Raw genomic sequence first — 26,808 nt, 5'->3', positions numbered from 1 at the left:
GATGTTATGAAGTAAGAATTGGAAAAAACAAGAAGTAGGAAACTTGGCAGTAATTTAAGGTCACAGTGAAATATTGTGTTGCATGTGTGCAGAAAGGCACTTGGAAATGTCAAAGTGAATGTAATTATTGCACCTAAGGACACAAGAAGCAATTCTCTAAACAGTTGATAGGAAATAGAGGAATTAGCCCTGAGAACATAATATTGAAAAGTACAGGTTATGGGACAATCCAGTAAATTTTATCTAAATAATTCATAGAATTCACATTGTTCGTGACATTTTATTTGCACAGATAACCAATTTCAGCTTTATAGCTATCATCAGATATATGTAAGAGAAATTAAATAGCTAAAAGTATTTTATAATTTATGAAACATGGACATCAGTGTGTTACATACAAACAAGAAAAAGAAGGTAGTGAAACAGAGAATGTGTAGTCATTAACTGAGCAACTGACAAGTGTTTGTGATACCATATCTGGTTACTAGAGGAAGAGGTGGTCACAGATCTTAAAAAGCAAATTTTTATTGAGAGTAACATTTTTCAATTACATTTAACAATCATAACCAAGACTGTGAATTCTACATTTTGTTTAGATATCAAGGCCACCAATCTCCTTCACAGGTCTACATGACCTCTTTTTCAAGTAATACCTAAGTTCAATGAGATGAAAGCTTTTGAACACAAAATTAAAAGATACAATTAGTAATTCAACAGGCCTTGATTCAGTACTTTTGGTGTAAACCGCGATGAACCAAAACATTATGACCACCTGTTAAATAGCGTGTTGTTCCACTTTTCAAACACAGTACAGCAGAGCATGGATTCTACAAGTCCTTGACAGGATTCTAGAAGTATATGGCACCAGATGTCTGCACACAGGTCAAGCAATTTCCACAAATTACAGGTTAGTGGTTTACAGGCACACACTTTGCGCCTGGTATGTATTCCAATGGGTATGGATCAGGTACATTTGTTGGCCAACACATCAATGTGGTTTCACTACAATGCCCCTTAAAACACTGTAGCATGATTTTGACCTTGTGATATGAACAGTTATCCTGCTAGAAGATGTCACTGCTGTACGGGTAGCATGTAAGTGGTCTGCAATAATGTTCATGTATTTTGATTACCACCACAGATCCTATGGAAGCCCAACTCTTATGTACCCCAGAGCACAATTCTGCTCTCACTGGCTTGCATCTGTGGTGCAGAGCATATTTTGTGCAGATATTCACCCGGGTCATGGAGCATAACTATCAACATAGTGGAACAAGAGATACTATTCATTCAACAGTTGACTCGTTTCTATTGATCCATGGTGAAAATTCAGTGATGGTTGCACACTGCAATCATAACTGATGATGTCATTGGGCTAACACAGGAACATGTAGGGGTTGTGTGATGTGGAACTCCATGTTCAACAATGGCCTCTGAATGGTGTGCTCAGAAACACTTGTACCTGCAGCAGCACAGCACTCTGTCATCAGTTCTGCCACAGATCGCTGTCTATCCAGGATTACACAGTGCGGGCTCCTCTGCCCTCCCTTTTGTGATGAAACATACAGCCTACTCATTATTCACCATCCTTCAACCACTTTCCATAGGTGTTCACAACAGTAGTATGCCAACAAGCAACCAGCTTTCAGATATTCTCTTTTCCAGCCATAGTGGCACAACAATATGCCCTTTGTCATAACCACAATTGTCAGTGGATTTCTGCATTTTTGCGGTAATGACTGCCCATCCATCTCTCTTGGGTTTACATTCTTTCCTTAGTGTGTCATACTCCTGCAACACCACCACGAGACATTGAACCTAGTGGTGGGCAGTGGTCATAATGTTTTGGCTCATCAGTGTAGTTTTCATATATCGATACCAATTCAAGGAGAAAAGCCACGTGCAAACAATGTGTCACATATGTTTAAATTGCACCACTTTTTCAGTACCAACATGTCTTTCTCCTATGGTCTGCACACTTGCATTAGAAACAGGCACAGACGCAACCATCAGAAACAAACTGAACTGCAATCAACCACCTTTTTTTTTTTTATTTACAGTCACATAGTACAAATAGTTAGAAGTAATTTAGTTCATGTCATATGATAACATATGGTTCGTATTTATTTTTTTATACTACTTTCCTTGTGCGTCTGACTTAATATTTTTTAAAATATGTTTTACAAAAATATTTAAATTAGTTGGTGAGCAATAAATTTTTTAACTGGTTTTCTTTGCATCATTGCTTAGTACATCACTTTGCGCAGCTTCAAAGAAATTGTTATTCAGATAAATGTATCATTTGAAAAGCACTCATCCAACAATTCGGGAACAACGCATGTGCTGTAGTTAATTTAAGAAGTGTAGCAGCAAACTCTCAGAACTTCAACAACGCCATATTTCGCATGTTATAAAATTGAAGTGTGAACTTACCATCAGCGGAGTTTCACTTCACATAATGATCATGAATATATGTCTGCAAGTTGTGGCAATCTGAGTGTATTACAAAGTTTTGGAAAAGTCAGCCTTTCAATAATGTTCTTTCTTCCCATCTTGCATTATTCAACTTCCTGTGGTCAGCGGGTTCTACCTGTGGACTTGCGGACCACATGGGATTTGTTGTTCTCAGCAGGTAGGCCTACCATCGGCCATCAGCTCTCAAATGGGCATCATTCCCTAATGGGAATATCTCCCTTAGCCAGTCAAGCTGTAAGTCCACCCATGTCTGCTAGGCCTCAGATGATGACTAGAGAAGCGTCCTATTTTAAATGTAGCTTGTAGTCCCATAATATTCTTTGCCTTCGAGGCTCACAGATTTCATGTAAGTTTAATTCTCCTAAGGTTGGTTCAAAACTTTGTCAGAAATACTTTGAGTAAATTGCTATTTGGGAAGGGGGCAGTTTAATGACCCCCATTACACTCCCCCTCTCCGAATCCATGCCTGGTGGCATGACAACAACACAGCAGACATGACACATTTCTACATTTCTGGCTTATGTGACTAGTGATTACTATGAAAGCACAATAAAATCCAGAACCTGCTTACAGGCGTGAATAAATATCAACAGGGACAGCTGAAGATGTGTGCTCCGACCTGGACTCGAACGAAGGATCTCCTGCTTACATAGTGGGCAGGGACACTACAAATGTAGTGTGTGGACAGACAGTTGGGAATGTGGGTCCCACGGGGAGAGTGCCAGAGTTAAGTCCCTGCAGTCACACTATCCTCTGTGCCTTCAATGGCTCAGATGGGTACAGCATCTGTCATGTATGCAGGAGATCCCGGGTTCGAGTCCCAGTCGGGGCACACGTTTTTAACTGTCCCTGTTGATATTTCAGACATGTCCAAAAGAACAGGTACCGTCTTCACATAGTCATTACTATGGTTAAACAAGCAAGGTACTGGACTCCTGCAGTGTCAAATGTGCATAGTGTTCACAAATTTTGCAGCCTTGAGGTAGCAAACTCCAATGTGCATAATATTTTTGGTATTCTGGACAGAAGTCTTATACAGAACTGATACAGAACTCTGTGGGAAGTGATTACGAGGTAACGTGTTTTCAGCCAAACGCGAGGCTCACTGATGTTCCCTATGGTTTAAGTTCTTTGGTAAGGATCTTTATAAGAATATCTGATAATAGTAGAGGGCGTAGGTAATAGTTTCGCCAATAAACTTAATTATATGGGAATGACATAAGACACAATGCTGAAAATGAACCTCACACTAGTACAGTACAGGAGTTTTGCTTTTTTTAATGACAGACTGGAGGATTCTCCAATAATGGTAGTAAGTGTTTCACAGAATCACAAACAGTAACTGTCATTGTGTTGAGAGAGAAATTACCGGAATGACACCGGAGAGAAATTTATAAAACAGACAGGGTTGCTGGAAAATTTATCTCTTTCTTGAACTTATTTCTACACCACGTTGAGTCTTGTTTTCCTGTAAAACAAATAAGAGCAAAATTGAAGAGAAATAATGATAAGGCATGGATAACTTCTGGAATTGAAGTATCTTGTGCTAAGAAGAAAGAGTTTTACATAATTCACAGGCAAAACTGCAGTAAGATTTAAAACTTCCAAAAAAAGGTAAAAACTAAGTGTAACATTATTAAACAAGAAACAAACACATTATTTCTTTGTCCTTTGCTTATTTATTTTTAATTTCAGTCATCTTTAGAGGATTTATCCCAAATAGTTTCATTATCCTTGCTATTTGTCCACTGAACTCTCCATTCATCTACAATCAAGTGGTGGTTAGTTGTGGTCCAGCCTGCACACAAACAATGGAAATTAGGAATTGAAAATTTTTCTGTACCTGTAGCGAGATAATTGTATTATGCACTTACCTGAAGCATGGAGTGCTTTTAAAAATTGGGCAAATTTTTCACTATGGGTTTCATTAAGCTTCTCAATGGCTGCTGCCGTGAACTGATGTGAATCAGGATTAGGTGAAGTAAAGAGGTAACCAAGTGGCCTTTTATTCTTTCTGGGAATCATTCCATGAGGAGGCTGTACAGAAATTAAACAAAGAAAACTTAATGCTGATGTACAAAATCTCACTAAAATGGAAGTAATGAACATCAGTACCATTGTAAATACCTATTCATAATTTAATGACTACTTCTTACACACAGCTGAATTAAATAATACAGAAAATGTCACTGGTGTTGTGACATAGTGCAATGTTTGAAGCAAACAACCTACATCAACGTCCACACACTGTAAAAACATGTGAAGAGCATGGTAGACAGACAACGTCTATCTAAACAAGTCTAAAGTTCAGATTTCTCTGCATTTTCATGACGACACTCTCCCATGGGACAAACTAACATGTGACCATTTATGCTTCATTTCTTTGTACATGTTCAGCACTCCCTATTAGTCCTGTTTTGTCTGGACCCTTGCACAGATGAGCAATATTCTAGGATGTGTAACAGAAGCAATGCCTTCATAGACAGACTGCATTTTCCCATTAGCCCACCAATGAACGGAGGTGTCACCTGTTTTACCTATGACTATGCATATGTGATCATATTGTTTCATATAACCATGAACTGTTACACCCAGGTATTTGTATGAGTTAGTGGATTCCAATTACTGGTATTGTTGTCATTGTATACTATATTTCTGTATTTTGAGAAAGAATATAATATTAAATTTTTGAACATTTAAAGCAATTTTCCAATCTCTGCCTCTGTACTTCCGCCTCGACTGACATCTCTGCCCAAACTCTTTGCCTTTACAAATGTCTGCTTGAGTCTGTATGTGCGGATGGATATGTGTGTGTGTGCGCGCAAGTGTATACCTGTCCTTTTTTCCCCCTAAGGTAAGTCTTTCTGCTCCTGGGATTGGAATGACTCCTTACCCTCTCCCTTAAAACCGACATCCTTTCGTCTTTCCCTCTCCTTCTCTCTTTCCTGATGAAGCAACCGTTTGTTGTGAAAGCTTGAATTTTGTGTGTATGTTTGTGTTTGTTTGTGTGTCTATCGACCTGCCAGCACTTTCGTTTGGTAAGTCACATCATCTTTGTTTTTAGATATATTTTTCCCACGTGGAATGTTTCCCTCTATTGTATTCATATAATTAAGGTGAGACGGACAATGACCTCTGCAGAGCAGATGCACACCAGGCTTGAATTATTACAGGAATTGGCAAAATGCCACTAGTAATAAGGAAACTGGGTAAGGGGAACTACATTAGTAATGCGTGGATAAGTTGTGAATTTGGATCTGTTAGGAGGTGTGCTAGGATAGTCCATGCAGTTGGCTCAGTGGTCATAGCATCTGCCTAGTAAGTAGAAGACACAGGTTTGAATCCCAGTCTGGCACAAATTTTCCACTTTTCCCAATCAGTGCCTGCTCGCAGCTGATGTCTGTAATACCTTTGTGTCTTAATTCATAATGGCTATTCTTTCAGACATGTCCGAAAGAACAGACGCCGTATATATATTAAAACTATTTCTTATTTAAGATGTGATGCACTCATTGGGCATTGACATGTGCTTGAATATGAGGCATGACACTAGTGCCAACAAACATTTTCTGGTACTACTGTTGGCTATATTTGCCTTCAGTTTGATTCTGACCTGTATAGTGAGCAAAAGCATAATGTGGCATTTATTGATCTTCACTGGGTGATGCAGGTATTGCCAATTTTAGTTGATTTTCATTAAGATCAGTGCAGGTATGTGTTAATTCAAATAGTTAACTACTGTCCATATTTGTACTTTACACTGTTCACTTAGCTCTATTTTTGCATGGTAACCCCAGCTGGTCAGGACTGAGAATGAAACAGTTGGTTCAAAACTAGTCACCAAAATATATATACTGCAACCGTGTCAGATTTGTAATAAATACATCATGAAATGAAAATGTTGCTTGTGCTACATCAACTTAATGTTGAAGTTGCAAAAATGTAAAAAGCACCTTTTTTAATTTCTTTTTAAACATCAATTAGTAAAATGCCTATTTACGTAATTTTTCATAACTCCAATTAAGGTGATAAATCCATAGCAATTAAGTACAATCTGTAACAGTTGGCAGCCATGCTACAGTATGGAATCAAAGTTTGAATATTACTTATTCTTCCAGCATAGGTAAATGGAGCAAATAATTTGATTCTTTTTGCATCAGATGTTGTTTATGGTGCACCCTAAGGGGCTTATGTACGTGCCAAATAGATCATGGGCAGTTCCTGAGAAAACCTGCTAAAAGTGTTTTTCACCATTTTTTGTCATAAGCATATCTAAATAACTAACCACAGCAAGTCGCTCAATTTTTTATGGTATACTCACTATGATTTATCTAGAAGTGTCATCTTCTAGTTCCCAAAAATTTTTATTCATCACTGAGAAACATCCCAAAACCATGGGTTTCAGCAAGCAAAACTGAGCCATGGATTCAAAAACTATCATGCACAGTATATGGCTGAAATTTTTACGATGTATTCCTAAGATCCCAATCTATAACCACCTTGATAATTCCATTTCTGAGGTACGAGGACATCTATGAATATCTCAAAAACTAAATATGAGTTGTTTGAACTAAAATATCAAAGATGACATTAGTAGTACTGCTTGGCAGATAAAACACTTTCTTAATTTCCCCGGTATCAAAATTTTATTCCCTAAAAATTTTCCCAAGGTTTCTGTTTCCCCCAAAAGTTCCTAAAAAATATTTTTCTGCAAAATGGTTGGTTGGTTGGTTTGTGGGATTAAAGGGACCAGACTGCGATGGTCATCGGTCCCTTTTTCCAAATACTAAAAACACCCACAGAGAATAAAAACGAGTAACAGAATAGATCACAGACAACACAGAACAAGAGAGACTTAGACAAAGACCAGACAAGACAAACTAAACTCACACAGAGTGTGACAGTGGTTGACCGACCATAGAAACAAAAAAGGAAAAGCCAACCACCGAGAAACGCATTAAAAACTCAGATTAAAATTGTAGGCCAATGGCCAGAATCAACACAAAAGAACATAACAAACACTCAGAGTAAATGATAAAAACCCCCTGCCCGAATAAAACGTAAAACTAAGCCAACCATAACAGGGTCATCAGATAAAAGGGCAGGGAGCGTATCAGGCAGCGCAAATGTCTGCCTGACCACCGCTAAAAGGGGGCAAGCCAACAAAATGTGGGCCACTGTCAAAGCCGCCCCACAGCGACACAGAGGAGGGTCCTCCCAACGCAGTAAGTAACTGTGTCAGCCAGGAGTGGCCAATGCGGAGCCGACAAAGGACGACTGAGTCCCTGCGGTTGGCTCGCATGGATGACCGCCACACAGTCGTCGTCTCCTTAATGGCACGGAGTTTATTGGGCGTGATCCGATCGCGCCATTCAGTGTCCCAAAGCGAGAGAACTTCGCGGCGTAAGACTGCCCGCAAATCAGTCTCCAGGAGACCAATGTCCAGGATGGGTTCACCAGTGGCCTGTTTGGCCAGGCGGTCAAAATGTTCATTGCCCGGGATACCGACATGACCGGGGGTCCACACAAAGACCACAGAACGGCCGCAACGGGCAAGAGTATGCAGGGACTCATGGATAGCCATCACCAGACTAGAACGAGGGAAACACTGGTCGAGAGCTCGTAAACCGCTCAGGGAATCGCTACAGATAACAAAGGACTCACCTGAGCAGGAGCGGATATACTCTAGGGCACAAAAGATGGTGACCAGCTCAGCAGTGTAAACGCTGCAGCCAGCCGGCAAGGAACGGTGTTCGGAATGGTCCCCTAGAGTTAGCGCATAACCGACTCGACTGGCGACCATCGAGCCGTCGGTGTAAACATCTCCAGAGCCCTGATACGTGGCCAGGATGGAATAAAAGTGGCATCGGAAGGCCTCCGGAGGGACTGAGTCCTTCGGGCTCTGTGCCAAATCGAGCCGAAGGCAAGGGCGAGGCACACACCATGGGGGCGTGCGCTGAGGTGCCCGGAAAGGAGGTGGAACTGGGAAAAACCCAAGCCCAGAGAGGATCTCTTTGACGCATACGGCGATCGGACAACGCGACCGGGGCCGACGTTCTGGCAGATGGACGACTGACTGCGGGAACAGGACACGGTAATTTGGATGCCCGGGCAAGCTAAAAACATGGCAGCATAAGCAGCCAGTAATTGTTGGCATCGTGACCACAGTGGAGGGACACCTGCCTCCACTAGTATGCTGTCCACAGGGCTGGTGCGGAAAGCACCAGTGGCAAGGCATATCCCGCTGTGGAGAATTGGGTCCAGCACCCGCAACGCAGATGGGGATGCTGAGCCATAAGCCAGGCTCCCATAATCCAGGTGGGGCTGGATTAACGCCTGGTAGAGCCGCAACAGGGTAGATCGGTCGGCGCCCCAGCGGGTGTGGCTCAAGCATCTCAGAGCGTTTACATGCCGCCAACACGCCTGTTTAAGCTGCCGGATATGAGGCAGCCAAGTCAACCGGGCATCGAAAACCACCCCCAAAAACCTGTCTGATTCCACCACTGAAAGAAGTTCGCCAGCAAGATAAAGCCGCGGCTCTGGGTGGACAGTACATTGCCGGCAGAAATGCATAACGCAGGTCTTGGCTGGCAAAAACTGGAACCCATGAGCTACAGCCCAATACTGCGCCTTGCGGATAGTGCCCTGTAGCTGACGTTCAACAGCTGCAATGCCAGTAGAGCTGTAGTAAAGGCAGAAGTCGTCAGCATACAGGGAAGCGGAGACAGAATTTCCCATGGCCGCAGCGAGCCCGTTAATGGCTATTAAAAACAGGCAGTCACTTAAAACAGAACCCTGTGGCACACCGGTCTCCTGGACGTGGGAGGAACTATATGAGGCCGCGACTTGCACGCGGAAGGTACGATACAAAAGAAAATTTCTGATAAAGATCGGCAGAGGGCCCCGAAGACCCCATCCATGAAGTGTAGAAAGGATGTGATGACGCCATGTCGTATCATACGCCTTCCGCATGTCGAAAAAGACAGTGACCAGGTGCTGACGGCGGGCAAAGGCAGTACGGATGGCCGACTCCAGGCTCACCAGATTGTCGGCGGCGGAGCGGCCTTTACGGAACCCAACCTGAGACGGAGCCAGAAGGCCCCGAGACTCCAGTACCCAATTCAAGCGCCGGCTCACCATCCGTTCAAGCAACTTGCAAAGAACGTTGGTGAGGCTAATGGGACGGTAGCTGTCCACCTCCAGAGGGCTCTTTCCAGGTTTCAAAACGGAGATGACAACGCTTTCCCGCCATTGCGACGGAAACTCCCCCTCGACCCAAAGACGGTTGTAAAGATCGAGGAGGCGCCGCTGGCAGTCCACTGAAAGGTGTTTCAGCATCTGACAGTGGATGCCATCTGGCCCAGGATGCGGTATCAGGGCAAACGGCTAGGGCACTGCGAAATTCCCACTCACTGAATGGAGCATTGTAAGATTCTGGGTGGTGGGTGCGAAACGAAAGGCTCCGACGTTCCATCCGCTCTTTAATGGAGCAGAAGGCCAGTGGGTAATTGGAAGAAGCGGAACTAAAAGCAAAATGCTCTGCCAAGCTGTTGGCAATTTCGTCGGAGTCTGTACAAACTGCTCCATTCAGTGAAAATGCAGGGACGCTGACAGGGGTCCGATAGCCATAGAGGTGTCGGATCTTGGCCCAGACCTGCGATGGAGAGACATGGAGGTCAATGGTGGACACATACCACTCCCAGTACTCCTGCTTGCTTTGGCGGATAAGGCGGCGGGCCCGCGCACGCAGCCGTTTGAAGGTGATGAGGTGTTCAATGCAGGGATGTCGCTTGTGACGCTGTAGCACCCGCCGGCGATCTTTAATCGCTGCAGCGATCTCAGGCGACCACCAAGGCACAGACCACCGCCGAGGGGACCCAGAGGAACGGGGAATGGCAGATTCGGCAGCAGTAACGATGCCGGTGGTGACCGATTGAACCACCGCATCAATGTCATCATTAGAGAGAGGCTCAATAGCGGCAGTGGAGGAGAAGAAGTCCCAGTCAGCCTTATTCATAGCCCATCTGCTAGGGCGCCCAGAAGAGTGATGCTGTGGTAGTGACAAAGATTGGAAAGTGGTCACTACCACACAGGTTGTCATGCACACTCCATTGAACAGACGGTAAGAGGCTAGGGCTACAGATGGAAAGGTCAATGGCGGAGTATGTGCCATGCGCCACACTGAAGTGTGTGAAGGCACCATCATTCAAAATCGAGAGATCGAGCTGCAACAATAAATGCTCAACGGTGGCGCCTTGACCTGTTGCCACTGACCCACCCCACAGAGGGTTATGGGCATTGAAGTCGCCCAATAGCAAGAAAGGTGGTGGCCAGGACATGCTGCGAGACATCACCATCCGGTGGAAGGTAAAGACTGCAGACGGTAACAGCCTGTGGCGTCCACACCCGAAAAGCGACAGCCTCTAAAGGTGTTTGGAGAGGGACAGACTGGCTCAGAGCACTATGGGACTCAACTGCTGTGGTCATAAGTCCCCTAGAACTTAGAACTACTTAAACCTAACTAACCTAAGGACATCACACACATCCATGCCCGAGGCAGGATTCGAACCTGCGACCGTAGCGGTCGTGCGGTTCCAGACTGTAGCGCCTTTAACCGCTCGGCCACTCCGGCCGGCCAGAGGGACAGACTCGCTGTGCAGAGTGTGAAGGACATAGAGGCAGACGCCACCAGACACGCTGCCCGGTTCTTATAATAACACCGATAGCCACGGAGGGCGGGGGTTCGCATTGCTGGAAACCAAGTTTCCTGAAGAGCAATGCAGAAGAAAGGGTGAAGGCTGATAAGATGGCGGAGCTCAGCTAGATGGTGGAAGAAACTGCTGCAGGTCCACTGCAGGATGGTATTGTCCATGGTGGAGAAAGGCGTGATGGGACTGGGAAGGCAGATTACGCCGCTGGGTCACCTGCTGCCTCCGATGGAGCACCCGTGCAAGTGCTATCCATTGCGTCTGAGGGACTGGCGAGATCGAGGTCCTCAGCGGACGCAAGGATCTCCACCTCATCGTCAGACGCAGAGCTTTTAGGTAGTGGTGGAGTAGGTGCCACTGCAGGTGTCTTGGTCTTACGGGTCTTCAAAGTCGTTTTCTCTCGCTGTTCCTTTGGTTGCCGTTGTTCGGAGGGCTTATTGGAGGCAGTCTCCGGGACCGAAGAGGATTGCGAAGCCCGTCGACCAGCGACCTGTGGCTTCTTCAGCCACTGGTTGGTGTCTGCTGTGCCACTGATAGGAACCTGGGAAGGGAGTGACCCAAGGGATCCCTTCCGAGCGAGAGAAGCCGAAGAAGACTTACGCTTCTCCGGCTTAGAAGTGGGGACTGGTGTCCCCAGTGGTTTAGTGGGTGCTGCTCCCGAGGTAGATGGTGTGGGAGCAACAGCGAGAGAAGGGGCCCCCATCGTCAAGGGGGCAGGTGAGGTCCTCTGACTCTGAGAGCTGACTGTATGTCTTGCAGCTGAAGGAGCTGGAGCAGGAGTGACAGTGGAGGCATAAGATGACATCAGGCGCACGGGATGTAGCCGTTCAAATTTCCGCTTAGCCTCAGTGTAGGTCAGTCGGTCCAGGGTCTTATACTCCATGATTTTGCGTTCTTTCTGTAAGATACTGTAGTCCGGTGAGCAAGGGGAATGAGGCTCTCCACAGTTGACACAGACGGGAGGCGGAGCACATGCAGTATTGGGATGAGATGGGCGTCCACAATCTCGACGTGTGAGGCTAGAAGTACAGCGAGAGGACATGTGACCGAACTTACAGTACTTAAAGCACCGCATCGGGGGAGGGATATACGGTTTGACGTCACATCGGTAGACCATCACCTTGACCTCTGGTAATGTATTACCTTCGAAGGCCAAGGTGAAGGCACCGGACCCCGATGAACATGCCGGACGAAATGGAACACCTCGGCGCTCTAAATTGGCGCGCAGCTCGTCATCAGACTGCAAAAGTAGGTCCCAATGGAAAATAATACCCTGGACCATATTTAAACTCTTATGGGGGGTGATGGTAACGTTAACATCCCCCAACTTGTCACAAGCAAGTAACCTGTGTGACTGGGCAGAGGATGCCGTTTTTATCAAAACTGTCCCAGAGCGCATTTTGGACAAGCCCTCCACCTCCCCAAACTTGTCCTCTAAATGCTCTACAAAGAACTGAGGCTTCATGGATAGAAACGAGTCACCATCAGCTCTGGTACAGACGAGATACCTGGGCGAATACATGTCACTGTCATTCATTGCCTTTCGTTCCTCCCATGGTGTGGCCAGGGATGGGAATGATTTGGGGTCATAAATGTTAGCTTTAAAATGAGCCCTCGAAAGCTTAGAGACTGCTGGTGGCTGGCCGCCAGCGAGAGATGATGTACCACGCTTCATTGCGGGTCATCCGCCCTGATGCCACCTACTCTGACCAAGGGCCCTCCCCACGGGTGCCACCCAGCCGCAGCAATAGCCACCTGGCAGGATGGCCATTGCCGGGAGTCCTGATGCCCCAGGGAGATGGGCATCTATTCCTTGGCATACGTGGGGAGTTAACGGCGCAGGCATCAGTAGAGCGATCCCTGTGTTGTCAGGGGGCTACAACCAACAGGGTACATGGCGGCCCCACCACAACGGACTGGCTACTGTGCTGGATCTTAGGTGCAAAAATGTCCAATGTCGTCTTCGCAGTTAAAAGCAACACTGCAGAGTGCAGCGTGGTAATCGCACCCAGGGACGTATCCTCGCCCAAGAGATGGAAAACGAGTGGGACACCATTGCAACAACGAAAAAGCCTGCTAAAGGTCTCAATGCACGACGGATACAGTGCACCATGTAAGGCGGCCTTCTCCAATTGGCTCGCCCTTCGGAATAATTTAGAAAGATGGAGGTCAAACCCGAGAGGGGACCATCACATAAGGCCGAAACATTTGAGACTCCTTTTAGTCGCCTCTTATGACAGGCAGGAATACCGCGGCCCTATTCTAACCCCCGAACCCGCATGGGGGTGCAAAATGGTGAAATAAAAAAGAACGATCTGGAGTCAATGAGCATAGGAATATAATTCCTGGCTTGCTACCACTAAATGCTGGTATGCAGTGCTAGCATTTGTTTTTGCTCTGTCTGTAGAGCTCCTTCGCCAAATGGAGGGCACAGACAGCAAAATTTATGAATTTGTTACACTCCGTAAGGCAGAGGAGTGGCTCTGGGATTATCTGAGTCACAGTTACAACAGGATTCGTTATCCGACTTTGGAAAAATTTGTTTTCAGCAAGTTACACCACACCAATTGCTGCCATACAAAAGGGTGGATGGGAAAAAAGCAAATTTACGATGCTTTCTACAAGGCAGAAATGAATGGTTGTAGGAGGCAGCAGTTAGTAGCAAACTTGGATGTGGCAGTGGGATCACCAATTGTAGATGCCCTCACCACATTCATTGGAAGTATGAGTGAGAGGCTGAAGTAGTTTTCTTTATTGGGAATGGTTCCTTGCATTCATTTTAATATCAAAATAAAAATAAATATAAGATCAATTAAACCTATCTTGATTATTTAGTCTAAGAAAATGTATGAGCTATAGTGTTTGAAGACTTAAATCAGGCTTCTAATTTTTAAAATTTCCTGGTGGTGAAGAGGTGGAGATGAGGGATGACCCACCTCCATATTTGCTATGTGATTACTGAGACAGCCTCTTATCAAGGTAGGCAGCTATGCTGTAGGATAGTTCCAGTAGCCCTAGGACTACCCAAATCACTTGACCCTATATCACAAGCAGAACCTGAGGTATGAGCCCTGGAAAAATCCTGTTTTTTATGCTGTGTAGGGTGTATTGGAACATATTGGTAGACATGCTGTCATATGTATGCTAATTTTGAGTATTGATTTTCATTGTATTATTTTGACAACTCCACAATCATTGAGAGATGATCCTTGCATCAAATAAATAAATTAATAAACAACTGATGAGACCGCTGTCGGATTGTTCATAGATGGTGCTGTCATCTACAGGAAGGTATTGTTGTAGAAATGGAAAAAACTTGGACAGAATTTCCATTTAGTGTAATGGAGGGAAGCCCTCTTTAAATGTGTAACAAAACACTCATAAAAAAAAGAAAGTGCCTAACAGAAGCAAGTTTCAAAATTAGTGATAACTTACAGAGCTCATCAAATTGTTTAAATATTTATAGATAATACTAAAAAGCCATATGAAATATGTGAAATGGGATGGAGACATGAAATTAGTAGTAAAAAGATGAATAGAAGACATGGATTTGTTGGTAGGGTTCTGAGAAAGTATTATGCACGAGATACTAGAGTGACTGGTTCTACAACACTGCTCAAGCACTTTTAGTCCTTATGAAGCAGACATGAGAGCAGATATCAAACAAATTCAGAGACTGTGAAAAAGTGTAACAGCAATGCTCAAGGACATTAAATGGGAATCTCTGGAACAAAAGTAATGTTGTTCTCAAGAGTCCCTGCTTTGATTATAACATGTTAGTACAGAGTGTGAAAAAGTGCAACAGCAATGCTCAAGGACATTAAATGGAAATCTCTGGAACAAAAGTAATGTTGTTCTCATGAGTACCTGCCAGGTAAATTTAGAAAAGGACCAGTATTTGAGAAAGAATGTGCACTAATAAGCTGCCACCATCATATATCTCTGATGGAGATCGTGATAATATGATAACGACAGACCAGAACACTTCCCAATGCAAATAAACACACTTTTTTATTACTGAAAGCACAAATGTAATATAAAAATTATTAACATTGGTACAAAATATCCTCCAGCAGGCACTGTATAGAGGGTTGAAAAGTATTGATTAAAAAAATAAAATATAAAACTGTGATCTTAAAAAAACTGGCGACTGCATTTACAAGCGCGCGCGCGCACGCACGCACGCACGCACACACACACACACACACACACACACACACACACACACACACACACACACGGCGTCAGAACACACACATAAAAGAAGGTTATAATTGTGCAGTCTTTCGGAGCCAGTGGCTCCTCCTTATGGCAGATTGGAAAAGTTGCCCAGAACTGCAGCTCAAGGAAGACTAACCAAACAGGATGAGAAGGAAAGACCAAAAGAATCAATCTTTCCTTCTCATCCTATCTAGTAAGTCTTCTCTGACCTGCAGTTCTGTGTGACTTTTTCGAAATCTGAAACTTTTCCTAGACCTCTCCAGTCATTTTCCTTCACCCCTCTTCCTTCCCCTTCAACCCTTCTGCCCGAAGAAGGAGTTACCTGCTCCAAGAGTTCACTAAATCATAACCAACTTTTATGTGCCTGTTCTGTTGCCACTTGGTGAGTAGATTTTTTATCTCTCCAATTACATTATATTGTCAAAAATTGATTGTTTTCGTTGTTATAAGTTGTAGATGAGTCTTACTGAAATCAGTTGTAACATAACCACATTAAATGCATTAAAAATTAACAAACTATTTGCACTGAATGTTTAGTTACAACTGTCTAATGCTTGTATACAGGAACGTGACAGAGGACAGACGGGGGCAGCAGGAAGAAAAGGAAGCAGGCCCAAGACGCCATATAGGCTTACGCAAGGAGAGGAGCTATGCAGGGGGAACAAAGGCATACCTATCTGTGCAGTACTGGCATTACAAACTGCACATCATGCTTCTATGAAAACAGTAGTCATGCACCGAAGTATATAGCGTTTTAAATGTTGTTCATAAACAAAACTGAAATTCTCTTATGCATTAACATGGTTAATAAAAATCCTAACTGTAGCAATAGAGTACACTTATTGCAAGGAATGGAAATAGTATTAAATAGAAATAAAATTTGCAACACAATAAATGGCAGACTGCTTTTCATATTTACTGAAGATGTCATACTTTTGTAAAAATATTTTGAACCACAAGGTCATTTGGTTTCACTGTCCTGATCTTCTTCCTCACTTACAGCTGATGAGGTTGCATTAATGATACTTTCATCAACAGTGGGACTATTGTGCAACACGAATGTGATGGAAGCTGAAGCAGTGAATTAAAATTTGTGCCACAGCTTGGACTTGAACTGGATCTCCTTGCTTACTAGGCAGATGTGCTAGCCAGTGCACCACTGTAGCAGTATAGCTAACACAGCTGCATGGACTACCCTAGTCCAATGCCTTCCTTGACACAAACTTCAATGCATGTCCCCAGATTATTTTCCTCTTCTTAAATCTTCACTATTTCCAAGGCTCTCCAGTATTGAAAAACACAATGAAAATGTGATTTGAAGTTTGTGTTAGGGAGGGTATTGGACTAGGTTAGTCCATGCAGCTGTGTTAACTATACTGCTACAGTGGTGCAGTGGCTAGCACATCTGCCTAGTAAGCAAGGAGACTCATGTTCAAGTCCAGGCCATCACAGAATCTTTACTTCATTTCTCCAGCTTCTATCTTTATCGTAGACAAAGTTGAGACTCATATGTCTCAAGAAAAATTTAATTACAACATGAATGTGTTTTGAAATAATACAATAACCAGTGATGTTTTCATACAAAGCAATACAGCAGTAATGAAAGATACAATATAAAGTACGCATATTTTGGATGAAACAGAGGGCACCTTCAAAGCAATCTCAAACTAAATATCTGAAATGAAAGGTCCTCTTTTCTTCTCAGGTGTTTTTGGCAATTCACCAGGACTATTTTTGAAAACCTTATGATCCGCCTAACGCTACGCATGATTTTTCCTGTGTATGAAGCAGTGCTCACAGAGGATTTGTTGAATGCAGTAATTCTTTCTGCTCCCGTATCATTTTGCAGCACGCAATCATACACAATATACTTTTGAAATCAAACAATGGGAAATCCAGATGGAATGTAACAATATCAGAGAAGGAAGTTGCTACTCACCATATAGCGGAGATGCTGAGTCGCGATAGGCACAATAAAAAACTGATCACGGTCTCTGTGTCAGTTTCCATATTTTTGCATGTTATCTCCTGCACTTTTCTGGTGCCACAGGATCTTACATCTCTAACTACGAACCCTTCCCCACCCCTCACACTTTCTCCATTCTATCTGTAGTAACACTGTTCACGTTTACGTCGTACTTCACTTAGCGTAGACCGGGACTGTGTCCTAGGCATGCCCGATGTTAACTGACTGGGCACGGCCCGTGCTGCCAGAGTTGTTGTTGTTGTTATGCCGGCAGAGGTCACGTCCGAATTCTCGCGTGCCCTCTGGTGGACGGGACTCTACTTGCGGCAACTACCATCCGTGATGCACCATGCCAATGTGCGCCTCCCGCGATCTTTCTGGTGGCTACTGCACTATCCCTGTTCACTACCACTAAATCCATCTCATCCAGTCACATCTGCCGTCCCCCTTCTTTACGCTTATTCACTCTCAAACCTGCTACCCACAGTAATATACATATATTTATTAATGATTAGTTATTATCTACTTTGACGTTTGTGACTTCTCGCCAATTTTAGTGAGTTTTTGCCTTCCACTATCGTTGTCTTCCTCAGATTGCATCCATTTCCCCCCCCCCCCCCCCCCCCCCCCCCCCTGTGCATCCATTTCGTCCCTTTCATACTTTTCACACGTATTTGGGTGTATTTTTGCGTAATTTTTTGAATGTAATTCTATCTTCTTATGTAATTTTTCGCATTTTTGCACCACCATGGATTCTTGCTCCTTCCATCTGCGTCACCAGAAAAGTTTCCTTATCCCTAGCCAGATCCCAGTCCTACATAATGTTCCTGCGTTGTTGCTTGGCTCACGAAATCCTCCCTAATGGCCTTACCATCAAATTACCCATCTCTGGTTGCCACCCCTCCTTCCACAATGACCTCCACCTTTTCAGATTCTGCCAATCCTTAGCCCTCACCAACATAGTCCTGCAAAACCATATCAACCAAGCCCAATCCTCCTTGCGGTACCTTCTCTCCATCCGCAAAATTCTCCTGCTATGTAATCCCAAATTCCTGGAACCCATAACAAACATTGAAACTCTTGCCCTGCAGGAACTTGAGCAACATGCACAATGCCACCTCAAAAAGCTCTCCATCCTGCTCACTTCCTACTCCCGCCTAGGAGTACCACTGTCCAACACTTCTAAAACAACCTCCAAACCTCCCCCATGCCCCCTCATAGCTGACAAACCCTGTCTCGTACACCTACTACACTTACCCCACCCTCCAAAACTCCCTCCCACCACCACACAGAACCCAAAACCTAAACAGACCTGCAACATAGTCATGAACCTTCCCTCCAGAAGCCTTAGTCCCACAGAAGTATCAGTCCTTTCCAAAGGCCTTGCCTTTTGCTCCACTCCCAAATTCAACCATGCAGGGCTAGTTAAAGACTTTCTCTCCTTCTCCCGGTCCCTACAGTGGAAACACTTTTGCGCTACCAACCCGACCAATCAGACTCAACCAAAGACCAATATTGAACCTTGCCTAACTCAAATCACTCCTCCATCCAACCGTGATCCATCCCCACTGCCTCCAAACCACCCCTTGTTAACTTTTCAGAATTTCTTATCCTCGAACCTTGCCTCACCACCATTCCCCAAATCCCTCAACATGCATACTAACCTTACATCTGCAGAAAGAACCGCAGTCCACCATCTAAAAACTGATCCCGATCTTATAATCCTACCTGCAGGCAAAGGCTCCACCACCGTTGTTTTGAACCGCAAGGCTTACATCGCAGAAGGACTCTGTCAGCTGCAAGATACTTCCACCTACAAACCATGCCACAGTGATCCCACTCCAGCAATCCAGCAGGATCTCCAGTCACTACTAAAATCCTTAGGCACATCCCAGAACCTCTCCCCAGAGTCCATCTCTCTACTTACCCCTACCACTCTCTGCACTCTCACCTTCTACATGCTTCCTAAAGTCCATAAACCCAACCACCCAGGACACACCATTGTTGCCGGTTACTGTGGCCCCACTGAGAGAATCTCTGCTCTCATAGACCAACACCTTCAACCTATTACCCAGAACCTAGCCTCCTATATAAAAGATACCAATCATTTCCTCGACCGACTCTCCACAGTCCCTTTCCCTTTACCACACGGTGCGCTGCTCATCACTATTGATGCCTCCTCCCTGTACACTAACATTCCTAATGCCCATGGCCTAACTGCTATTGAACATTAACTTCCCAGACATCCTATGGATTCCAAACCAACAAACTCCTTCCTAGTCTCCATGACCAACTATATCCTCAACCACAATTACTTCTCCTTTGAAGGCACTACCTACAAACAAATCTGTGGTACGGCTACAGGCACCCGCATGGCACCATCCTATGCTAACCTATTCATGGGCCACCTAGAGGAGTCCTTCCTAAAAACCCAGAATCCTAAAACCCTCACCTGTTTCAGATTCATTGATGACATCTTTGCTATCTGGATTGAAGGTGAGGACACCTTATTCACATTCCTCCAGAACCTCAACAACTTCTCCCCCATTTGCTTCACCTTTTCCTACTCAACCCAACAAACCACCTTCCTAGATGTTGACCTCCACCTCAGAGATGGCTACATTAGTACCTCCATCCATATCAAACCTACTAACTACCAGCAATACCTCCACTTCGACAGCTGCCACTCACTCCATACCAAGCCACCCATGGTCGTAGCATCTGCAGTGACGAGCAGTCCCTCCCTAAATACACTGAGGGTCTCACTGACCATAATTATCCTCCCATCCTTGTACAAAAAAAATCTCCCGTGCCTTATCTTTCCAGTCTCCCACCACTTCCCAAAGTCCCACAGTCTGGCCCCAGAGGAGCATTCCCCTCATAACTCAGTATCGTCCGGGTCTGGAGCAACTGAATTACATTCTCCACCAGGGTTTCGATTACCTCTCGTCGTGCCCTGAAATGGGAAATGTCCTACCCACTATCCTTCCCTCCTACTGTGGTATTCCACCGTCCACTGAACCTACACAATATACTCATCCATCCTTACACAACCCCTGCTCCCAATCCCTTACCTCATGGCTCATACCCCTGTAATAGACCTAGATGCAAGACCTGTCCCATACATCCTCCTACCACCACCTACTCCAGTCCGGTCACTAAAATCACCTATCCCATCAAAGGCAGGGCTACCTGTGAAACCAGTCATGTGATTTACAAGCTAAGCTGCAACCACTGTGCTGCATTCTATGTAGGCATGACAACCAACAAGCTGTATGTCCACATGAATGGCCACCGACTAACTGTGGCCAAAAAACAAGTGGACCACCCTGTTGCTGAACACACTGCCAAACATGATACCCCTCATCTCAATGACTGCTTCACAGCCTGTGCCATATGGATCCATCCCACCAACACCTGCTTTTCTGAATTGTGCAGGTGGGAACTTTCCCTGCAATACATCCTACGTTCCCGTAACCCTCCTGGCCTCAACCTCTGTTAGTCACTGTCTTCACCCATCCAGCCCCCCTCCCTGTTCCCATTCCAGCATTAGACAGCTGTCATTTCACCGTCACACCCAGTCTTTTAATTTCTTTTTATTTTTATTTCTCTCCGTTCCACTACTTTCACCCCCCCCCCCCGCCCTCCGTACCTTCTGTTCTGCGCTCTGTCTAAACTGCAACACTTCACTGTCTGCCACTCCCACCATACTATCCCTCCCCCTCCCTGCCCCAGCCTCCTCCTCCTTACCCCCACCCAATTGCCACTCCCATCATGCACTGGTGCTGCTGCTCGCAGTGTAGTTTCAGCTCTCTGAGACTGTAGACATGTGCGCAAACTGTGTTTGCGTGAGCAGCAACTTTCCTTCTCTGGTATTGTTACAATATACTTTTGCTAGCATTGCCTTCTAACAGTAGCCCTACCGGCAGGCATTGTTGGCGGCTACCGGGATGTGCTAGGAACTGGTGGTATCGGTATTAGTTGTGGTTTAGTAGTATTAATAAAAGTTGTTTCTTTCTTAGAAGAGAGACAATTTCGAGACCACTATTGTTACTTCTTTAAATAGTTTTGTGGTTGTAACTGAACTTAGTTTACATGACATTTAGTTTTTTCAGTAACTGTTAAAATTTTACCATAAGTGAGAAGTGTGGGCTTTGTCGTAGGTTTGTGAGTAGTGGGTTGCAGTGTGGGATTTGCTCAAAGTATTTTCATTGGGGGGGGGGGGGGGGGGTAGGGGTAGGGATACAATGGGGAAGCCAGTGGGCATTCCAGTGAGATCCTCCACTGGGAATGCAGAATCTGTAGCAGAAATAAGTCGAAAGAGGAGCAGGAGCGTAAGATCTGTGCCCTTCAGGTGCAGTTACAAGACACAAAAGGACACAGTTGTATTTTGCAAATATGCAATAGATTTGATCAACTGCCAAAGTAGAGTGAAGAAAAGCCTCTTGTAGATGTAGGCGTAGTAAAAAAGGAACAGTCCTCATCAGTTAGGAACCGTATGTCAGTTGCAAATTCTAACAGAAAGAAGAAGGTTCTGCTGCTAGGTATTTCACATGGCAGAGGTGTGGACCAGCAGTTGCAGGAATTGTTGGGGAATAGGGGAGTTATGAAGGAATTTTATGAAACAGGATCAGGTAGTGATTGTGGGTGGAGCAGGGAATAGTATTGATAGAGGTGGGGAATATGATGTAGATGGGGCCTGGTAAAGATAGCTAGTCAAACTGGTGGCACTAATGTGCACTTCATGCAAGTGTTTCAGTATCATGATTGGCCTTAGCTTAATGCTGCTGTTGGGTGTGTTAACATGGGGCCACAGAAGGCACTGATGGTGGAAGGCATGGATCACATTGCAATACTGCCAACTGAGTCTATCAATAGATCAGGTTTCATTAGGCATGGCCTGCACCTCAATAGATATGGGAAATGGGAGGCCGGCAAAGCTTACAGGTGACACTGTGGTGGATGGTGGTGGGATCACTCACGGAAAAATTACTGTAGTAGTTGGTGTTAGAGCTGCACCTTTTTAGACTGAAGTCAACTGATAGGTGTCCCAGCTTAAAGGAAGTTCTCCTAACAAAGGAAGCACCTTCAGAGGAAGTCAGGTATTCAAGCAGAGAAGGAATTAGCATATTACACCAAAATATAAGAGGTATTAGAGATAAAGTTAGTGAACTGCTTGTAGATGTTGACTCTGACGTTACTGGTATATCGAGGCATTACTTAAACAATTTGACAATTCAGAGGCTTCCTTCACAGATTAGCTGGCTGCTTTTCAAGGAGTTCTTTGCGCGTGGTGACATCAATATTAATTTTTTATGTGATTGTGCCGGAAAAAGGATGTTGGAAGATCTCCTAAACTAATATGATCTGATGCAGCTGTGTTTTTTCCAACCAGCACACAGGGGAACAGTAGCCAGCCACAGAAAGTACTTTTGTGCATTGTTCGTAACTAGATGTGGATTAGGGTAGTGAAAGGGTGAATGTCCTTTCAGACCATGATGCACAAATTTGAACACTAAAAGGTTTCAGTACTCAAACAAATGTTATATATAATTACAAACTATGTGGAAAAGCTAATCCAGTGGCAAAAGAGAGTTTTTGAAAACTCATTAAGGAACAAGGGTGGTAGGATGTTTATAGTGCTGATAACATAGATGACAAATATAATGCATTTCTTACCACATTTCTCATGCTCTTTGAAAGCTGCTTTTCATTAGCACTTTCTAAACAGGGTACTAGCAGAAAAACGCAGCCTGTGTGGCTGACTAGTGGGATAAGAATATCATGTAGAACAAAGTGGGAATCATATCAAAATGTTAGAAGTAGTCACAATCAAGCTATAGTAGACCACTACAAACAGTATTGTAAGGTGCTAAAAATATTATTACAAAGGCAAAGAGTATGTGGTACACAAATAGAATAGCTAATTCACATCATAAAATTAAAACCATATCGTCAGTTGTAAAGGAAGTGTGTGGTCAGCACCACAAGGTTGGTGATATAATTTCAGTTTGTAGTAAAAATATTTCTGTTAGTGATAAGTCAGATATATGTACAGTATTTAACAATCATTTTATGAGCATTGATGGTAAATTAAATAAAAACTTAGTTTCTACAGGGAATCATATAACTCTTCGAGAAAATTTCTTTCTGAGACTGATATCTGAAATACTTCTCTGTGATACTGACAAGGGGGAGATTGAGTCAATAATTAAATCACTGAAGACAAAGGACTCTCATAGATACGATGGAGTGCCTAGCGCATGTTAGCCCTGTACTTAGCCATATTTGTTATTTTTCCTTTAAAAATGGTCAGTTTCCTGAATGATTAGTACTCAGTAGTAAAGCCGCTTTATAAAAAGGGAGAAAGGTATAATGTAGACAATTTTAGACCCATTTCTATGCCACCAGCATTTGCTAAAGTTATTGAAAAGGCTGTGCATGTAAGGCTAATTGATCATTTTACATCACACAATTAGCTATCAAATGTACAGTTTGGCTTTAGAAGTGGTTTAACAACTGAAAATGCTACATTCTCTTTTCTCTGTGGGGTACTGGATGGATTAAACAAAAAATATGGGGAGTAGCTCACAATTGGTTCATCTCTTACTTTCACAACGGACAGCAAAAGACCTTTATTCACAGTGTAGAATGGCTGTGATGTGGAGTCTGAGTGGGGCACGGTCAAAGGGGGGGTGCACCAGGGATCAGCGCTGGGGCCACTCCTGTTCCTTATTTATATGATGATATCCTGTCTAGTATTACAGGGAATTCTAAAATACTTGTCTGCTGATGACACTAGCTTGGTGATAAAGAACGTTGTCTGAAACATTGGCTCTGCTTCAAATAGTGCAGTTCATGACACAAGTTCAAGGCTTGCAGAAAATAAGCTAATGCTAAATCACAGTAAGACTCAATTTTTACGTTTTATAACACACAATTGAACAAAACCCGACATTTTAATTTCACAGAATGGGAACATGGTTAGTGGAACTGAACAGTTCAAATTTCTGGGTGGTCAGATAGATAGTAAACTGTTGTAGAAAGCTCGGGTTCAAGGTCTTGTTCAAAGATTTAATGCTTCCATTTTCACTATTTGAATGATATCTGGAGTTAGCGATAGCCCAATGCAAAAAATAGTCTACTTTGCTTATTTTAATTCACTTAGGTCATATGGTATTGTATTTTGTGGTAACTCTTTCCACTCTCAAAGTATATTTTTGCCTCAGAAATGGGCAGTTCGGGAAATATTGGAGTAAGTTCGCAAACCTCTTGTGCCCCCTTTTCACTAGTCTGGGTAATCTGACATTGGCCTCTTGAGATTATATATATATATATAATAGAGGGAAACATTCCACGTGGGAAAAATATTTCTAAAAGAAAGATGATGAGACTTACCAAACAAAAGCACTGGCAGGTCGATTGACACACAAACATACACACAAAATTCTAGCTTTCGCAACCAACGGTTGCCTCGTCAGGAAAGAGGGAAGGAGAGGGAAAGACAAAAGGATTTGGGTTTTAAGGGAGAGGGTAGGAGTCATTCCAATCCCGGGAGCGGAAAGACTTACCTTAGGGGGAAAAAAGGACAGGTATACACTCGTGCACACACACACATATCCATCCGCATATACACAGACACAAGCAGACATTTGTAAAGGCAAAGAGTTTGGGCAGAGATGTCAGTCGGGACGGAAGTACAGAGGCAAAGATGAAAGACAGGTGAGGAAGGGAGGATATGCTGAAGGGCAAGTTCCCATCTCCGGAGTTCAGACAGGTTGTTGTTAGTGGGAAGTATCCAGATAACCCGGACGGTGTAACACTGTGCCAAGATGTGCTGGCCGTGCACCAAGGCATGTTTAGCCACAGGGTGATCCTCATTACCAACAAACACTGTCTGCCTGTGTCCATTCATGCGAATGGACAGTTTGTTGCTGGTCATTCCCACATAGAACGCTTCACAGTGTAGGCAGGCCAACAATCACGTTTGTTATTGTTATTGTCACTGTTACATCTCGTAGTCTTTTCTGTCTTCTTATTTCCTCCTTCTGTTTTTGCCATCTGTTTTACTTTCTATTCACCTTCTCCTTTTTTACCGTAATCCAGTATACAATTTTATCCCGCCGATATATACTCAATAATACGTAATAATACGTAACCCACTTCCAAACCATAACCAAAAATTTTTTTCCGCTTTCAACACTACCGCTGCTATAAAATCCGCCGTTTCCAGTTCACAAACAGTTCCTTTCAGCTATTAAACAACCTTTTCGGCCAGTTTTAATATCTTTTGCTTTATTTCCATTTCCGTTTTTCTCACATCATCAATCATTTTTAGCCGCTTCCCACAGGTTTTAACGTCATTATTTCTTCATCAGACAATTTTTAGCTTCATTTCCATAATCTGCCACCACCAAACCACCCTTTTAATACATCCTCACGTAGTTTTTTCGAAATTTTCCCGTATTTCTCCACCCTTTAACGTGTTTTGGCGGCAACACAACCACCTAACCTTTATGCACATCATTATCTACCTACACAAGTTCACCATAGGATCAACATAGCCCAGCTCTAACCAACCCTTTTTTGCCTTTTTTCACACCAGATCTCCATTTGATTTCTAGTTTTACCTTTATCTCTCCCCATATATATTTATATTTATTTTCATTTTCATTTCAGCCTCGTGTTCCACTTTCCACCTTCTAGTACCATGTCACCCTCACAACACCTCCACAACGACCCCATTAAGTTTTATTTACATTCCCTCCGCAAACATGCCTTCGCCCTAGCCAGATTACACTCCCATATTTTATTTTCTCAGGCTTGTCTGACATTTGGCATCACCCCCAAAGGCCTCACACTTAAAGTTCCCATCTCTGGCTGCAACCCTTCTTTCCATCAGTCCCTATACCAGTTCCAAACCGAACAATCCATTGCCCTCACCCACCTAATCCTTCACCTACACATCCACTCAGCCAAGCAACACACCCATCAACTCCTGTCCCTAATAAAAGTCCTCAATCTTTCCTCTCCCACATCCACACCGGCTGTTCAGAGCATCCTCCTACAGGCCAACCGCAAATTAGAACAGCATGCCACCCTCCACCTTAAAAAACTATCCAATCTCCTGGTTTCCCACCTCCGGAAAGGCAACTCACTCACCCTTCACAACCATTCCAGCAAACCTCAACCTCCTCTCATTGCACACAAACCTAGTCTCTCCCATCTACTCAATCTCCCACTTCCAGCTCCACTCCCTCCAAAACCTCAAAATTCCAATCAACACAATCTGGAACCACAACACCCCAATTCAGTAGTTAACCTCTCCTCCAAACCTCTCTCCCAATCCGAAACCTCTGTCCTATCCAAAGGCCTCACCTTCAGCCCCACTCCCAGATTTAACCAAACATCCCTTGTCAAAGATTTACTGTCCTACAC

The 26,808-nt window shown here is 44.0% G+C and overlaps 1 protein-coding gene across 2 annotated transcripts in view; it reads right to left on the bottom strand.

The window, feature by feature from the left end:
• Positions 1-4,157: 4,157 nt before the first annotated feature.
• The window catches only part of LOC126165201 (RUS family member 1), a 112,287-nt gene continuing 89,636 nt past the window's right edge, over positions 4,158-26,808 (bottom strand). For both annotated transcript variants that reach the window (XM_049920300.1, XM_049920301.1), the window contains exons 8-9: positions 4,350-4,512; positions 4,158-4,273 (exon numbers count right to left, since the gene is read on the bottom strand). In XM_049920300.1, the coding sequence (XP_049776257.1) occupies positions 4,167-4,273; positions 4,350-4,512 (270 nt within the window). In that variant the 3' untranslated portion in view covers positions 4,158-4,166. The remainder of the gene's footprint in view (positions 4,274-4,349; positions 4,513-26,808) is intronic.

Source organism: Schistocerca cancellata, chromosome 1 (assembly GCF_023864275.1).
Source record: "Schistocerca cancellata isolate TAMUIC-IGC-003103 chromosome 1, iqSchCanc2.1, whole genome shotgun sequence".
Classification (NCBI taxonomy): Eukaryota; Metazoa; Arthropoda; class Insecta; order Orthoptera; family Acrididae; genus Schistocerca; species Schistocerca cancellata.
Note: the sequence above shows the minus strand (reverse complement) of the source record. Positions and strands in the feature narration are given on the sequence as shown.